The following is a 19,349-nucleotide window of genomic DNA, read 5'->3' on the forward strand; positions in this document are numbered from 1 at the left end:
CGTTATTAACACGAAGATCTAAAAGTCCTCCATATTTTTCCAAGCTCCAAAACAGAAGAAAAAGGTACAAAAGTAATATTATTTATTAATTGTTTATTTATGTATTGCGTATATATTTAATATATAATATAATGTTATTCATAAATAATAAAAATAAATTTTTCAATAAACGTGTTATAAATCCTGGGAGGATGAACATATAAGGGAAGTTATACTTTCGACTGCCCAAGATAAATGGAATACGTTGAGATTCCAATATTTTAAAAAAGTCAGTGATTACAACTCGACGATGTATAGAATAATCTCGGAATTGAAAATTTGTGGGCACGAGATTACTGAATTGGAAATGCTTAAAAAAACATTTTCCACTTTTCACGCATCGAATATAACTCTATAACAATAATATAGAGTGCGTGAATTTTCGAGATATCTGAACTTGTCGCATGTCTCTTTGTGGCAGAAAAAAATAACGAGCTTTTAATGAGAAATCATCAGACACGACCCCACTGGTTCAACGGCATTTCTTGAAGTAAATGTCGTGAGCAAAAATGAATTTAAATCTGGAAACCAAAATCAAAGTGATAGACAAGATTTCGGTCGAGGACGAAATCGAGGTCGTGGTCGTGTACGAGGACGTGGACGTGGTCGTGGACGCGGCCGTGGTTTTGAAAAGAATCGAGATAGTTAACTTTTATAAGTCATCTCAAAAGAACGTCTCAAACCATCCACTGAAAAGGCATCATGAGAATATGAATGCTAATGAGAATCACTCCAAAAGATTTGAAAGTTCTTGTTTTAGATATGGTACTCCAGGACATTGGTCCCGTATTTGTCGAGCCCCTAAGCACCTTTGTAAACTTTATAAAGAATCAATAAAAGAGAAAGAAAAGGAGACCACTTCACTGAACAAAGTGAACCTTTGAGTGATTCAACTCATTTTGATGCTGAATATTTTTTGATTGATTTCTCGGACAATGATCAATTTGCTGGTGGAATAAATATGTAAAATATTTTATTTTTCCATGTACTCGTATGATAATGTTTTATCGTGTGTTATATTTTTACATATGTATTGTATTGTATTTTATTTTTATAAATTTATTGTCAGTAATTTTGTTTCATTGCATATTTTTTGAAGTTCAAATATGGAAAATGCTATGAACAAAGCTGAAGTTTGCATACCTGATAGTGGTACAACGCACATTATCCTCCGAGATAAAAGATATTTCTTGGAACTAAAACCAGCAAAAACAATGGTGAATACAAGATCAGGTCTTGTAGACTTGATTAAAAAGTTGTGGTAAAGCATAATTTTTGTTATCTAATGGTACAATTTTTTTTATCAATGATGCTTTGTATTCACCACAATCGAAAAGAAATTTGTTAAGTTTTAATGATATATATTCCCATGGGTATGATACTTAAACAATGAATGAACGGAATGAGAAATATATGTGTCTTACCACATATAAATCAGGAAAGAAATATGTGATTGAAAAACTACCAATGCTCCCTACTAGATTGCATTATACACATATAAGTCTCATTGAATCAAACATGGTAGTTGATAATTCTTCAATATTAACAAATTGGCATGATCGATTAGGACATCCTGGTTCAACAATGATGCGAAGAATTATAGAAAATACACATGGTTATCCGCTGAAAGACCAGAAGATCTTTGAGAATAATAAGTTTCAATGTAAAGCATGTTCTCTTAGAAAACTTATTATAAGACCATCACCAGCCAAAATCCAAACTGAATCACCAATGTTTCTTGAACGTATTTAGGTTGATATTTGTGTACCAATTCATCCACCATGTGGACCATTTAGATACTTTATGGTATTGATTGATGCATTCAGCAGATTATCACATGTATGTTTATTGTCAACTCGAAATATTGCATTTGCAAGATTTGGTGCTCTGATAATAAAATTGAGGAATCAATTTCTCGATTATACAATCAAGAAAATTAAACTTGATAATGTTGGTGAATTTACTTCTTAGAATTTCAATGCTTATTGTGTGTCTATGGGAATCACTGTTGAGCATCATGTTGCTCATGTGCATACACAGAATGGATTTGATGAATAATTGATTAAACGTCTGCAACTGATTGCTAGACCAATGATTGTGAAAACAAATCTACTATTTCTATATGGGGACATGTAATTTTACATGCCGCTGCATTAATTCGCATCAGACCAAGTGCATATCTTAAATACTCCCATTGCAGCTTGCATTTGGTAAAGAACCAGACATTTCTCATATGAGAATTTTTGGATGCATGGTGTATGTACCTATTGCACCACCTCAACGAAAGAAAATGAGACATCAAAGAAAGATTGGAATTTATATCGGTTATGATAGTCCATCAATCATTCGATATCTTGAACCTCAGACAGGCGTCGTGTTCAGAGCATGTTTTGATGATTGTCGTATTAATGAGGAAATCTTCTCAATGTTAGGGGGAGACAAGAAATATACTGAAAAGGAAATTATATGGTATGTATTATCATTGATACATCTGGATCCAAGAACACAACAATGTGAAAAAGATGTACATCAAATTGTGCACTTGCAAATAATAGCAAATCAAATACCAGGTGCATTTATAGATACAATAGGGTAACTAAATCATATAGACATGCTGTAAATGCTCCTGCTCGAATTGAAATTCCAAAGAAACAAATTGAAAAAATTCATGATGTCGTAAAACGCCTGAATCATGGAAGGCCAGTCTGTTCCAAGGATAAAAATCCTTGAGAAATAAAATTCATAGAGAAACACGATGATCATAAAATAGAGAATAATGTTCCTGAAGAAACACATGATGATGAAAATGTTCTTTCAGAAACACAAACTGACAAGAATCATGAAATCTCTATCAATTATATTAATATTGAAAAAATATGGAACCGAAAAGATATATAAGAAATTGATGATATATTTTCTTATAATGTGACAATCGACATCATAAATGATAATGAAGATCATGAACCAAAACCTTTTGGTGAATGTAAAAATTGGCAGGATTGGATAAAATGGAAAGATGTCATCGAGGTTAAATTGGATTTGCTAAATAAACGTAATATTTTTGGACCTATAGTCCTTACACCGGAAGGTGTAAACCCTGTTGGATACAAATGGGTTTTTATTCGAAAGCGAAATGAAAAAAATGAAATAGTAAGATATAAAGCTCGACTTGTTGCACAAGATTTTTCTCAAAGGCCTGGAATTGATTATGAAGAAACATATTCTCCCGTGATGGATGCAATTACGTTTCTGTATTTGATTAGCTTGGCGGTATCTGAAAATTTAGAAACGCGTCTTATGGATATTGTTACAGCTTACTTATATGGATAACTTGATAGTAATATATATATATATATATATATATATATATATATATATATATATATATATATATATATATAGATGAAAATCCTTGAAAAGATTTAAGATGCTTGAAGCACAAAGTTCAAAACCCAGAGAATGTTATTCTGTGAAATTACAAAGATTATTATATGGGTTAAATCAATCTGGCCGAATGTGGTATAATCGGCTAAGTTATCACTTAATGAAAAAGAGATATGTAAATAATTCAATATACCCTTGTGTTTTCATTAAGAAAACAACATCCTGATGCGCAATTATTGCTGTATATGTTGATGATTTAAACATCATTGGAACGAACAAGGAAATTCAAGAAGGTGTGTCATACTTGAAGAAAGAATTTGAAATTAAAGATCTTGGAAAAACTAAGTATTGTCTGGGTTTACAAATTGAACAAAAAGAATGCTGAATATTTGTTCATCAGAAAAATTATACAGAAAAGATCCTTAAAAGTTTTAATATGGATAAATCAAATCCTTTAAGTATTCCAATAGTTGTTAGATAATTAAACATAGAAAAGGATCCATTCCGTTCATGTGAAGATGATGAAGATATTCTTGGTCCAGAAGTACCATATCTAAGCGCTATCGGTGCCCTTATATATCTTACAAATTGTACAAGGCCTGATACATCTTTTGCCATAAATTTATTGGCAAGATTTAGCACATATCCAACAAAGATACACTGGAACGGAATTAAACATATATTCCGTTATCTACGAGGAACAACAAACTTGAGACTTTTATATTCAAAAGATGCTAATCCAACTATAATTAGTTATGCCGATGCTGGATACTTATCTGATCCACACAAGGCACGTTCCCAAACTGGATATGTATTTACTCGTGGAGGCAATGCAATTTCTTGGCGTTCACAGAAACAAACACTCGTAACAACTTCATCAAATCATGCCGAGATTATTGCACTACATGAAGCAAGCTGTGAATGTGTGTGGTTAAAATCAATGACACAATATATCCAAATCTCATGCAGATTATCATTCGACGAGAAGCCTGTGATACTATATGAAGATAATGCTACATGTGTTGCTCAAATGAAAGAAGGATACATAAAAAACGACAGAATTAAACATATTCCTCCTAAGTTCTTCGCATTCACCAAGGAGCTTGAGAAGAATAAATATATTGATGTTCGTCACATTCAATCAAGTGAGAACTCATCAGATCTCTTCACAAAGGCACTTCCTACGACTATATTCAGAAAGCACATATATAATATTGGGATGCGCAATTTACGAAATTTGTGAAGAATTGTTCGTGTCAACATGAGGGGGAGTTTACATGACTGCACTCTTTTTCCCTTACTATGGTTTTATCTCAACGAGTTTTTCCTAGTAAGGTTTTTAACGAGGCAATATAAAAACACGTATTGAAGACAATCATTATGATCATTACAACAAGGGGAAGTGTTGAAAATTAATATTTAAAACATGTGTATTGAATATTTGAATGTTGAAAATAAGAGTTGTAAATATTGAAAATTAATGTGTGATGATGTATGTAATGATGAATTTATTTTTGGATTATTTGTAAAGAAATTCTATAAATAGATCTCTCTTTGTGAAGAAAATCACAATTGAGTAGAGAAAAAAATTTTATAAAGTATATAGTTTGATAAATTTTGAGAGTTTGAGATTTTTACTTTTTACCATAAATTTTTAGTTTTTCAATTGCCCTATGAGGACTCGCTACGGCTCCTTAATGTGTGATGATGAATTTATTTTTGGATTATTTGTAAAAAAATTCTATAAATAGATCTCTCATTTGTGAAGAAAAGTACAATTGAATAAAGAGAAAGTTTTTATAAAATGTGTACTTTGATAAATTTTGAGAGTTCGAAATTTTTACCATAAATTTTTAATTTTTCAATTGCCATACGAGGACTCGCTACGGCTCCTTTGTCCTTTCCCTTTATTTTTGCCCTATCACTAGTGGTTACTCTCGATCCGATACTCCTGTTGTATATATAAAGACTTAATAGAAATGAAATATAAAAATAACATAAAACATAACCCCTTTTCGACTAAAAATATTGAATAATGGATCGTTCTTGAATTTTTCTTCCCCGTGGCTTGCAACTGATTCGATGCTATTCCGTAGTATCTGCGTTTCCGTGTCAAAATCCAATCACAACCCTTTCTTCCTTTCCCGAATCGTTACGAACCTTCTCACCGTTTGGCAATCTAATCAAGCATCTTCCTCCAATTTTGAAAACCTAAAGCTGGGATTTCAGAGAACAATTTCAGTGAATTTACAAAGCTTCGTTTCAGAAAGCACCACGAATTCCACTATGGATGACCCTAGGGGACCTCCACTCGTCCCCATACCACACCCTGATGCTGTTGACCGGGCCGAAGTTTTTCGGGCCCTCGAAGCCTCTTTAGGCGCAACATTTAGCTCTCAGCCCACGGTTCCAAATCCCAACCCTCTGATCATCGTAATTAGTGGTCCTAGCGGTGTTGGAAAAGATGCCGTAATTAAAAGATTAAGGGAAGTTAGAGAAGATTTGCATTTTGTAGTTACTGCGACTAGTCGGGCTCAAAGGCCCGGAGAAGTTGATGGAAGAGATTACTTCTTTTGGAGTAAAGAGGATTTTATTTCAATGATAAACAAGAACGAGCTTTTGGAGTATGCATTAGTGTATGGTGATTATAAGGGGATACCAAAGCAGCAGATCAGAGAGTACATCGCCAAAGGGCGTGACATTGTGTTGAGAGTGGATATACAGGGTGCTGCAACACTGAGGACGATTTTGAGAAATGGCGCCGTATTTTTGTTCTTGGTGGCGGAGAGCGAGGAGGCTTTGGTGAAAAGATTGATCGATCGGAGAACTGAGTCCACAGAAGCTCTTTTGATGAGGGTTGCGTCGGCTAGGGAAGAGCTGAGGCATTTGAAGGAGTTTGATTATGTGGTTGTGAACAAGGAAGGCGAGTTGGAAAGCTCGGTGAACTTGGTGGAGTCGATCATTGATGCCGAGAAGGCTAAAGTGCACCAAAGGAGAGCGGTCATTTAGAGGGAGGTTATGCTGTTTTATTTGTTTTTGGTAGGTTAGTTCGAGTTAAACTTTTTGGATACAGTTGCTTAATCTAACTTTGACATGCTATATTGTTGTCGACTCTTTGTTGTCAACCGATTATTGTGCCACTTTGATTTTAGAGCAATGATTTGATAATCTCTGTTTTAGTCCATCAAATTCATTGCCATGAATGTTTCACTGTTTGAGGTTGGCATATATGTGGGAAGGATAGACCAGAAAAATCAACAGGGGGCTACATAATATCGAGGGGGAGAAACTGACTAGTTTAGATAGTTTATACTTGGAAATTTAAATATCTTTTTGGTCGTGCAAATTTACTGCCACCAGTTGACTCTATTTGTGGATCCACCACTGTATTACTACAGGTAAGCACTTGGCAGAAAGAATTGTTACAATATTTAATCATAACATAAATAAATTCAGAAGTGATCTTCCTGATAATATCAGAGATGGACCTTCTATCGCAATGACATCAAATGCACAAAGTGGATACTGAGAAGCAGCCATACACAGGACTATCTTGCAGAGTTCTAGCATACAAATACAGTGTTTTGTGTCATGGCCCTGTTATTGGTGGGCCTAGATCCAAATAGCCCAAGAGTGTTGGAAGAGTCTAGAAGGAGGGCGATAAATAAATACGTGAGGAAAGAGAGTTAATAATCATTTCGGTTATTTTGTTTTGTGTTGAGTATTGTTACTAGCTTAGGCTAGGGACTAGCATAGTGCTAGGGGATTTGTGTACAGAGTTCGTTTCTGGGATACTTTCAAGTGTATTTGCAGATATTTTTAGTTTTTAAATTTGTGGTTGCAACATTATCTCCTTGTATTTCATGAAAATACCAAGTCAACTGATTGTGGGAGGTCTACCAAATCCGAACACAACGGATAAAGATCTGTTTGTGGAAAAAATCTACTATGACTGGAATATATAATCTTTCTTGCTTGTGCAATTCCTTCAAAAGAATAAATCATTTATGGTTCCGATAAATCATACTCCTTCACAATCCTGTTGCCAGTTGCATCATGTTCCACCTTTACTCATACTCCTCTATCGAACAAGATTTTTTAACAGGCCATCAAAGATATTGTTTATTTGCTTTTTCTTGAATTTTACAGTGACCGTGGTATGAGTACCCATGTCGAGTCATATGTATCCTGTCTGCCCAATGATTTTATAACCATAAGATGCTCTCCACCTGCTTCTTGTCTCATGTGGATCCAGAGAAGGGTAATTGTTTGTGGATTTTTTACGGCATCTAAGGCGTTGTTTGAACCATCAACTTGGGTCAGCATAGGCTAAACTGCAGCAACATGCTAAAGTCCGATTGGAAGAACAAGTTTCTTGAATCTTGCTTCTGAAAATGCAGTACATTTGGTAGGAGATTTAAGTACAGGAAGCGGGATCAAAGTGCTAGTTTATCCTCTTGTTCATTTTTTGGCACCGGTTCTGGGTCAGGTTGAGGGAGATCACTGCTAAATGCCAATTACGGATTACTGGAAAATGATAACATGACATGGGGTGTCTTGTCTCCAAGTCCTTTAACGACTCGAGCGCACAAAAAACATCTGCAAATAATACATCATTTTAAGATTGAGAACGTGTAATATCTTAGGATATTAATGGCGTAATAAAAAATGTACGAACAAGAAAGAAATTCAACCACGTAGCTAAATATCAAGTGTTTTTAGGGGCCACATTAGAATTTTAAAAATTTAGACATCGATTATTTTTCTCACCCTTTCCATTATATGATTCCAGGTTGATTTCCTCGACGTAAAGTATATTTGTCACAGGGACATTCAAGTTAACGTAATATTGATATTGTACATAAACTCTTCATATGATGCCTTTTTGTAATATTTTAACTTAGAAAGCATGACTACAATATTCCTTATTCTTTTCCTCTAAATGAGGAAAACCTAATACAAATCCAAAAAATTCCAGCCATTCTTTGTTAATACTTCCAAGAAACACCATTTTCTAACAAAGAATTGGAACCTTTTTTCCTGTTATATATACTTCTTTCTTGAATTCAAGAAGGATTCAGAGATAGATGATTAAATAAAAACTCACTAGCTATGGCTTCTGGTGCAGGAAAATCAGCAGCATTTGCTCTTTTAATACTCAATGTTGTCCTCTATTTCGTTGTCATTGCTATTGCAGCATGGGCAGTAAACCATGGAATCGAACGATCCCATGAAACAGGTATTGCTTATCTTTAATTATTTTTCACCGTCACATCTCACGTAACTCGAACTCGTACACCAGTCGGTTTGTTGGCTGTGATATATCAGCTTAATATGTTAAAGATATGTTTCTATCTGCAGCATCTCATCTTTCGCCTCCAGCTCGGCTTTTCCCGATATATTACCCGTTTGGAAACATGGCCACTGGTTTTGTAATCATATTTTCACTTATAGCTGGGGTCGTGGGATTTACCACATCCATTACTGGCATAAATAATGTCATTCAATGGAATGCTCCAAGTTTACAAGCAGCTTCTGCATCTTCTCTTGTAAGCTGGCTGATCACTTTGCTTGCAATGGGGTATGGAAATTATTACTACTTTTTTCACTTTTAGACATTTATGTGAAGTTGTATATATATATATATATATAAACTGAGCATGTGCGTATGTTGCAGGTTGGCATGCAAAGAGATTGATGTAGGGTGGACAGAATCCCACTTGGTAAGCCAGACATCTGTTTAATACTTCAATTCAAACAAATACTCATCCTATTATAAAATATATAAAAAATGTGATCCAATTCTTGCTTTTTTTTTTTAAACACAGAGGACTTTAGAGACAATGCTAATACTACTAAGTGGAACTCAGCTTTTCTGCACTGCTGCCATCTATGTAGGGGTCGAAGATCTAGCTGCACGAACCACGGTTCTCATGTAACTATATCTACAGATCGGATCAGGGTTCGTGGTTCATCGATGGAGGGTCCAGACTAGGGGCTAGGGTGGGCTTTAGCCCAGCCTAGTCTCGGGATTAATATGCATATATGGTTATATATTTTAGGAAATTTATATATATATATATATTTGTGTTGTTCAGATTTTAAATATGTAAATACTAAATAATAATAAAATTAATTGATAATTATTAGAGTACAAAATTGTATAACTAAATTATTTGAATGAATAATGTCATATGTTCATTCCATTTTTTTTTTTTACTTACTTTACTATGAATTTGTTTTAAAAGTTCATTATTATAAATGATATGTATCACGTATCTTGATATATTAAATTCTTAAGATGATTTTTAAAATTTATCTAGTTCATATTATAAAATATAACTAAAAAAAATTTAAAAATAAATTGAAAATATTTACATTCCCTATTTTAAAATCTTGGATACGCACGGGTCCTTGTTTTGGAAAGGGATGTTGTGTCGTAGATGAAAAACAAAATTTGATAAGAATGAGCAAAAATCTTTAAATCACCGGAGTCTATAATGTCAATGTAGTTTTGTTTATTTTGCAAATTGTGAGCAATTTAATTGACTATAAAACTCGACACTGAGTTTCAATATTTTGATTCTCACTAGTTTCAATCTTTTAAGGCCAATATAATTTTCAGAGCAAAATGGATTAAACCCCAGATCTAAAATCCTGTTTTAACTGCTATCAATTAAGGGTTAATTGGGTATCAGTACCCAAAACAAATGAAATTTGGTTTTAGTACTTGGAGAGAGAAAATTTCTTTAAAAATGTCAAAAATATCCTTGCCTTCTATTTTGATTTTAATTTATCCCCGCGCTCCCGAAAATGGTATCAGAGCTAAATGTTGATTTATTTCAAACACAAAATTTATTATTACTAGTAACTAATTGTATGAGAAAGAGAATTTTGAAGAAATTATGAATCCGAACTTCGGTTCAAGGAAAATAATTTACAAGGAATATTCCAATATTTTGGAATATAAAAAAGTACATCTAACTATTGTTAGATATCAGAAACAGAAAGGGAAGCTACTGCACCCTCAGGTAAAATCTCAGGTGAACTTATGATTCAAAATAATAAGTTTCTGGAGATAGTTCCAGATTCCTCTAAGCTCTCTTCAGATCTTAGGGAAATTCAGAAGACAGTACAAAATTATGGCAATATGCTATATTTTGTACCGCAACGAGTTGAGAAAATCCTTGAAATCCAAGAAGAAATTCTCGGATTATTAAAGGATATTCAAACAAGAATTCAGAAACTGGAACAACAACCAAGTTCCAGTAGGAGAACTTCAGGAGGTTGGTTACCACCATCTTTTGGTACTGAACCTTTGTTACATCAACAAGGGAAGGCCAGAGTGGTATCAAAACCTTTGACTGAAGAAGAAAAGATGATCAATCTAATCAAGTCTGTCTCAGAAAAGAAATTCAATTGATGACAACTTTAGAAAGGATTGGTTTAGAGGATCTACAAGAGCTTGCGGAATCTTTCGTAAATCTCAAAGTTGTAGATCTAAAGATGAACACTGCAGTAGGTGAAACACCACCTGCTATAACCTGGTCATCTTCTCAGGAACCACACAGGGAAAGTGTGGGATCTCAGAATGTAAACATGAGAGAAGCACAATCTGATTTCCATACTGGTGGAGGATCACACCCAGCAGGGACAAGGGCAAGGAGAACTCAAATTCCTTTGCACCAAACACCCTATGGGAAAACTGTTTTAGATCCTATACATCCTTACGGGGTTATGCTTAACCTTGATGTATTAGACTTCAAAAACAGGGAAGATCTCATAGATGATTGGACATCTGCTATGAGAATTGCAGCAGGAACATTCGATCTCAACAAAGAAGGATTCATTAAACTTTTGGAAATGAGTCTTATGGGATCAGTAAAAATTGCTTGGGACATGACTTCATTAGACATGAAGGAGTCAGTCCTAGCTGGTGAATCTCTTAGTGAGATCGCTGGAAAAATGGCTACCCTATTTAAAGCACATTTTATAGGGGTAGACTATTTCAATAGTCAAGATACAGAGAAGAAGAAAAAATACACTCAAGCTCTGTATAGTCTTGAATTACATGACATATGTTTGGTGGATGAATACATTATGTTATTCACTAAATATAGATGGAATTCAGGAGTCGAAGAAGATATAGCTATGCAGCTTTTCTTCGCAAAAATGTCAAGCCCTTGGAGAGAAATGCTTATAAGGGAATATGTACCTGGAAATCCAGATACACTGGCACGAAGAGCCTCTTTCCTCAAAGGAAAATTGCAGAATGGTGTCATATGACAGCATTACAAAAGAATTACAAACGCTTAAGGGGTATCAACAAAAGAACTCCTTTGTGTTGTAAGGAAAATGATCTTCCAACAATCATTGGAAGTAAACCACAGAAGTATAAAAAGAAAAGTTTTAGGACTCATCCTTATGCACGAAGTGGAAGAAGTTCTTGGAAACCAAGAACTGTATGGTCTAGACAGAAAGCCAGATCTTATAAATCTGGACAAAGAAGCGGACCATCGAGGAGTAGGATATCATCCCAAGCATCGAGTACATCTCGAAGCATAGGAAGAACACCTACAAAGAAAACTTTCAGAAGAGCTCATACTCGGGCTAATGAAAGTTTCAAGGATTGCAATTGCTGGACATGTGGAGCAAGATGTCATATCTCGACCAACTGTCCAGAAAATGAAAAAAGAGGTATTAAATGCTTAAATCCTACCCCGGATATTGAAGAAGCAGTTTACTACCAAGATCTTATTCAAGTATACCGATTTGAGTACATCGCCTCAGATGAAAGTATATATGAAGAAGAAGAAGTCTTAAGTCAGGAAGAATCTGATGGAACAGAGTCGGAATCTGACTGAAGACGAGGTGTTTCGACACGAAACACATGAAGATCTGTCTGGATTTTTCAGCCAGACAACAATCTCTCATAACATGGTTCAAAGAATCATGAGAGAAAATCCGAGTCTACAGAGATATCAAGGTTTCTCTGCAGGACAGGTAGAAAAGTTCTTAGGAAGTCTTGGCCTAAGAAACAGAAAGCGTCATCTAATCTATAAAGTTTCTAGAAGGGAAATGGCAATCCCGATGGAACTTACAGGGAATAGAATGGAGATGCAGTTAATTCCTTCCGAAGAAATTAAGGAGGAATTACAAAAACTAAAGATAGAAGTAGCAAGGACTATGTCCTGGATTCATATCGGAGCAATCCAGATTATGATAAAGGCTACTTTCAAAGAAGGGATAGATTCACCTATTGATATTGCTATTTGCGATAAAAGAATGGGGAATCTACAAGATTCAGTACTGGGAACAATCTCAGGAAATCTCTGTGCGGGAAAGATTGTAGGAGTAATCTATCCAAGGATAGCCTACAACCTGGCAGATCGAGATTTCAGCCGAGCCTTGACATTGCATCAAAACTTCAAGGAAAAAAGGCTGATGAAAGAAGGTAATAGGCCATATTCTATTACCTATCAAATTTCATATGCTCTATCTAATACACATCATTCTGAACTGTTTATTAGAAATGAGTTTATTGAAATCCCTGAGATATTTGGAAAAGTTGCTCAGGCAATTTATCCAGAAATAGTCGAGTTTCCTTTAATACAGGAAACAGATATCCAGATCCAAGACAAACCGATTCTACAGAGGAATCAAAGTCTTAGATTGGAATCGAGAAGACTATCTTTTCAAGGAGATAGAATTACAAGTTACAGGTGGAAAAAAACGCCTGTCATAGAAACCCAACAGGAGCCAAAAAGTTTTTCTACAATAGGAAAACTTAGATGCCCAGAAGGTTGGAAGGAAATAGAAATAGTATTTGATATTACAAAACAAAAGAATCAATTTCTTTGTAATTCAATATACTATTTAGAACAACCGATGATAGGAACTTACCAATGACTGATTAATATTGGAGAATTGGAGGTTCACATTCAAGGAATTCCAGGGAAAGAATCAGATCGACTGATTCTTGGACTAGAGTTTCTAGAGGAACACAAACCTTGGAAACGTCTAGAGTATGGAATGGAGTTTATGGCAGAGGATAAAATGTGGAAAATCCAATGACCACAAGTCCATTCTCTATATACATTCTAGTAGGAATGTTATATGAACAATATAAGGCAGAATACTTTGCTGCTTATATTGATTCAGGGGCTGGAATCTGCACAGCAAAACGAGGAGTTTTTCCAAATAATTTGGAGGAAGAATTACCAAAGATTGCTGGAAGAGATTTTTCCAGAAGAATCTTAATATTATGTAAATGGATTAAGATGACTGAAAATATGATTGGCGGTGCAGGACAAACACCTTGGTACAAGGTAAAGACACTACCAATTTATTTTCATGATACATGAGCTGACATATTGTTAGGAAATAATTTCCTACAAATGTTCAAGTCCTATACACAAGAAAATGAGACTAGAAGATTAGTGTTCACAACACCATGTGCTCACAAAATCATAGTCCACAGACTACGAGAGGCATTTTACAGAAAATTGCCAATCCAGTTTCACAGCAAGCGTGGTGATTCAGGAAAGCTTCTGAACCCAAAAATGAAGGATTCTAGATGGTTTGGAGAAACAATGCTCCAGTTGAGAGCAGATAAGGAACTCCAACCAGAAGATATAGAATGCCTTAAAATAACTCTACATACAAATGAAGTAGAGTTTGAAGCTAAGGTATCATTGGAAGATGTCAAGAAGAGGATCAGAGAAAATTATAATGAAGATCCCTTGGCATGGTGGGACAGAAATCAACTCAGAGCTTGCCTTAAAATTAAGGAAGGCAAAGAGTATGAATTTTTCCGTTGCAAACCCATCCCAATGAACATCATTGATCAAAGGGATATGCAGATAATAATCAAGGAACATTTGGACCTTGGTTTGATCAAAGCAGGTATGTCACCATATATCAGTCCAAGATTTCTAGTAAGAAATCATGGTGAGATAAAACGAGGAAAACCCAGATTGGTTATTAATTATCAAGAAATTAATAAAATTCTGGAGTTTGATGGGTATTTTATACCAAGCAGAGAACATCTAATCAGTTGCATACGCAATGCAAAGATATTCTCTAAATTTGATTGTAAGTCTGGATTTTATCAAATTCGGATGGAGGAAGGAAGCAAGAAATTCACAGCTTTCTCCACACCTCAAGGACATTATATTTGGGAAGTGTTACCAATGGGATTGGCTAATTCACCCCAGATATTTCAAAGAAAAATGGACAATCTTTTCAAAGATTATTTTAAGTTTATGTTTGTTTATATTGATGATGTTTTAATAGCATCCAAAGATATGAATGAACATGTTAAACATTTGGAGATTTTCTCTAATGTTTGAAAGAAAGAAGGACTGGTTTTATCTGAAAAGAAAGCAGTCATTGCTACAAGAAAGATTGAATTCCTTGGAATTGAAATCGATGAGTCAGGAATAATTCTGCAAGACCACATAGTCGAAAAGGTGCAGAATTTTCCAGAAAGTCTCAAAGACAAGAAACAACTTCAAAGTTTTTTAGGAGTTTTTTGCTGGGATGTTTATTAAAAACCTAGCAAAACACAGGAAGGTGTTCAGTCCATTATTGAAAAAAGATGCTAGATTTATATGGACAGACGAACACACAAAAGGACTTATCCATTTAAAGGAGGTTTGCAAGAATCTTCCGAAAATGGCTATTCCTCAAGATGAAGATGATCTGGTATTATATACTGATGCTAGTGATCATTGGTGGGCAGCAGTTCTTACGAAGCTCACCCCAGAAGGAGAACAACCATGCAGATATTGTAGTGGGTTATTCTCAGATGCAGAAGCCATAAGATGGCATATCAACGAAAAGGAATTTTATGCAGTAAAGAGGGCTTTTGAAAAATGGCCATTATTTCTACTTGCAAAGAAATTCACTTTGAGAGTTGATAACACACAAGTTAAAGCTTTTTTAAGTAATAGAATTGAGTCTAAACCTGAGAAGGCTAGATTATTACGATGGCAAGCCCTATGTCAAAATTATATTTTTGATATTGTGATAATTAAATCTCATGAAAATATTCTTGCAGATTTTTTAACAAGAGATGGACATCATTGACATAGATGCTATTATCAAGATGCAGTGGCATTTGAGGTAACACCTTGAAATGCTTCAAAACGAGTTTAACAAGCTAGTTGTAAACGCAGAAGTTGCGAGAAGACTACAACAAGCCGATAAGAGAGTTGTCTCTGATCGAATTACAGGATGTTTACAGGCATATACTCAGTTATGGTCTGTAATGCAAAGGCCTATCCTCCAGGGCATTGAGAAGCCATTGGTTTCCCAGATGGAGAGTTTTTGAGTACAGGACTCTATACCTGTAGCCGGGAATTCAAATACCCCTTGCACAAGTGTTAAGTCGGGATCATCACCAGATGAGTCGGCCAAAACAAAAATTGAGACTCCTGATCCTTATCTTGAGTCTTCAAGTCAACCCTTCACCTCGGGGACAGAAGAGGGAGAGTTTAACCTTAGGCCTCGTATTGACAAAGGCAAAACTAAGGTTGATACTAATGAAAGTGTAATTTCTCCATTTCAGGTTTATCAGCAGAATTGGGATAAATTGAAAACACGTATTGGCATTAACCCAGCTACAAACAGGGTTGATGTTTCAGGAAAATATCCAAGGGTATGGATGAAACAAAATTCATATCCAAAGGAGGTTAAAGCATGGTATGAATTCGGGGCTCTTGCCTCAGTTTATACAACATCACCCAGCTTTCCGGAAATATCAGGTTTACCAAAGTGGATCCAGGAAGCTGTTCACGAGACTTGGGCAAACAATGATTATTTGTCCAGAGGAGATGTTTTGGAGCTATACTTCTTTAGTGCAGCACCAGAACCAGCAGGAAAAGGTTCTCACGAAGCCTTTCATTTCATCAAGCTAAGGAGGCCGGATACAAATGTCCAAAAATTTATCAAGGATCCTCCAACAGAAGAAACACCCCTGGTTGCTTCAATCACTGAAGATGACATTTCTACCAGAAGAGCTTGGGGTCTTTGGGTCTGTCTAACTGAGATGGACAAAGTCAAGTTTCCGTTCAAATTCTATAATCATTCAGTGAACGGTTCATTCCTGTTAAATACCATGACAGGAAAAACAATAAGTTTTGCAGAAGATTTATTCGAGAAAAAGAGAAATCTTTTGTGGAATAGCAAGCTGCCGGCAAGTAAAGAAACTCGTCGAAAATTTTGTAATATGGCACATGTAGGAAGATGGTCTGAAAACATCTGTCCAGAATGCCAAAACCAGAAGGAACCGGAATTCGGTAAAGGATTCAAGCCGAGATCTGATCGGAAACACTTTACCGATACCAGTACAAGTGGGGATGGACCACATTCACGTTTTCCTCGAGGAAACCGAAAGCCAAAGATTCCTCGACAAAGTTGATAGTGGACCTGTGACTAGTCCACTCACAAAAGAAGGACCACCATGTGAATAATCATATGAGTGGGATGTCAAAATAGGACCACTAATAATAGGTGGTAGGTGACTCGTTAACCACTAATAAGTGGAAAAAGACAATATGACATTGGATACCATAAACCAAAAGAGAATCCAATGAAGAAAAGCAAGATAACTGGTCCCGAAATTTTATCTATAAATAAGGACATAATAGAACCAGTTAGACACACCAAGATCAAAACTTAAAGATGTACCGAGTATATCTGAAAGTATTCAAAAGAAGAATCAGTTACAAGAGGAAAGAGGCGGAGGCCCCTTAAATGGCTAGTTAATTGTTTCCAGGAAAAAGGAGACGAAATTACTGCAGATATCCTAGAAACTCATCGTCACTGGTTTCTAAGGAAAATAAAAGAGGATGAGGAGTTAATTTCTAGATTAATAATCTAGAAAAGACAGGTCAAGAAGGGACCACTCAACCACTATATGGTCCCTAAGCAAGCTGTAAAGGCTAATGAAGATTTGAAGTCCGAATTTCAAATCCGAAGGAGCCTTCTATAAATAAAGGGCAGAAGGAAGATGAAGGCATCGATCAACCTCTTCATTTTTCTTCCAAACCATTTGTAATATTTTCTTTCAAGTTTATGAGTGTAGTGAGTTCAGCTACTATTAGTAGCTAAACAAGTTTCTCCTCATCTACAGGAGGTTACTATGTAATAAATAAATGTTTGTGTTTGAATAAAAGAGATCTTTGCTCTAGCCCCTCTCATGTATTATTTTCAAAATTTTATTTTATACTGTACACTCTAATGTAGGAAACGAATTAGAGTTGTGCCAAGTACTGCTGAAGGAATCTCCGTCAGTAACCGTCGGTTGCGATCGCGTGGTTGGACTGTGAGGAGCAGTTCGTAAAATACGGTGGATATAACCCGGTGGTACTCCGGTCAAAGAGGTATAAGATTTTATTTTATTTTACGGAAGCATGATGAGCCTTTATATATAAAAGAAAAATCAATTATTTAAAATTAAAGGATGAAGGGTATTATGGGAAGCTAGGTACTAAATTTAAAGTTTGAAAGATTCTTGTACTGATACGTAAGTTGCCCATCAATCAACACTTAAATGTACTGGTATAAACTTCTCTCAAAAGATGGATTCGAATCCATATAAAAACAAATAAAATCCAGCTCGCACACACTCCAACATTGTGATAAAAGAAAATTGCAAATTCACACAAGTATATGATAAATTATTAAATATATCGAATCATACACTATCAAGTAGTGGGGGAAAATTGTATTTTATTAATCCCAAGTTCTTCTATAGTTTTTGAAGGGAAATATAATTTTCATATTAAATTTATTTTTTTAATATTATTTTTTCTTTGTTGATTTGACTGAGTATAATATTTAATTATGGTTTTGCCTTTCTAGATAATTATGTTAAGATTTTATTTTGATATAATATCTTTCTTAAATTTAATTTCTTTATTGATAAATTATGTGGAATATTGAGTTTTTCTTTTCTATATATTATATTTATGATAAAGATCTTGGAGATATGATATCAATGTTTAAAAAGAGTTTATTCCTAATAAAACTCTTATTTCTCTTGTGCTATAGGTTTCTTTGTAGATATAAAAAGCCTACATCTATAAATAAGAGACCAAAGACATCATTGAAGCTCTCTCTTCCTCGGTCAATATTCACTCACTTGTGCACGTTCAGAATTTCAGAGAAAATCATATTCAAGAGACGTGCTGTGTTTTGAAGAGTGGTGATCCCGTGTTGCTCTGAATGTTGCCAACATCTACAAACAACATCCGTAACGATGTTGACTGAAGATTACATCTAATTGATCGTAATTTTCGGGATCAAGTTTTGCTTTCTTATTTACGTTTTAATATTGTTGATAGTTTTTAGCAAGCCTTATTTTCTCAAAGTGTTGAGGAAATTGATTTTTGTAATAATCATTAGTGATAGGTTTTTGTGTAAACGAGTTGATTTTCTAGTGATTCATTTTTGCCATAAGGCATCACACAAGTATAAACACTTGTGCAAATTTAATCTTGTCCATTTATTTATTTAAAGTCAATTTGTGTTACAAAATATGATATTCCGCTACATGTTGTCCGAGATGTTGTAACATCTGGCACAACACTTAATTCTGATAAAACACAAATTCCCTATTTTACATCATATTCTGATATTCTTATTATTTTTAGCATCTGTCGGACAAAATAATCCTAACAAGTTGTATCAGAGCCTACTCTTGATATACTAAGTGCTGATTCTGGTTTTTGTTTTGTTTGAAAAAATTTATCTAATGGACACTAACAGATTATGAAAGAACAAAGGCTATAATGTGTCTTTAAGTGATGAAGAATCTGATCTTCAAGAGAAATCTACTGATGAAGATAATCAAACCTCCTTGAATGCATTAACAGAAAATTGCTGGTTGTAGGTGAATCCTTTAGGTGTTGCCCTAGGTG

At 34.9% G+C, this 19,349-nt stretch overlaps 2 protein-coding genes across 7 annotated transcripts; both read left to right on the forward strand.

Moving 5' to 3' along the window:
- Positions 1–5,426: 5,426 nt before the first annotated feature.
- LOC140833894 (guanylate kinase 3, chloroplastic-like) lies at positions 5,427–8,908 on the forward strand. 6 transcript variants are annotated; one of them, XM_073198389.1, is made up of 2 exons: positions 5,427–6,462; positions 8,785–8,908. In XM_073198389.1, the coding sequence occupies exon 1, from the start codon at positions 5,506–5,508 to the stop codon at positions 6,430–6,432; it is 927 nt and encodes a 308-aa protein (XP_073054490.1). In that variant the 5' UTR covers positions 5,427–5,505; the 3' UTR covers positions 6,433–6,462; positions 8,785–8,908. The 6 variants fall into 6 exon arrangements, with proteins under 6 accessions (XP_073054490.1, XP_073054484.1, XP_073054485.1 ...); XM_073198383.1 differs by lacking the exon at positions 8,785–8,908 and adding an exon at positions 8,552–8,650 and having other exon boundaries at positions 5,427–6,466; XM_073198384.1 differs by lacking the exon at positions 8,785–8,908 and adding an exon at positions 8,552–8,650.
- On the forward strand, positions 8,525–9,487 carry LOC140833896 (membrane protein PM19L-like). The gene is made up of 4 exons (XM_073198390.1): positions 8,525–8,662; positions 8,785–9,004; positions 9,101–9,146; positions 9,252–9,487. Exons 1-4 carry the CDS (start codon positions 8,536–8,538, stop codon positions 9,360–9,362), a joined length of 504 nt encoding a protein of 167 aa, XP_073054491.1. The 5' UTR covers positions 8,525–8,535; the 3' UTR covers positions 9,363–9,487.
- Positions 9,488–19,349: the final 9,862 nt, after the last annotated feature.

This window comes from Primulina eburnea, chromosome 6 (genome assembly GCF_022965805.1).
Source record: "Primulina eburnea isolate SZY01 chromosome 6, ASM2296580v1, whole genome shotgun sequence".
Taxonomy (NCBI): Eukaryota; Viridiplantae; Streptophyta; class Magnoliopsida; order Lamiales; family Gesneriaceae; genus Primulina; species Primulina eburnea.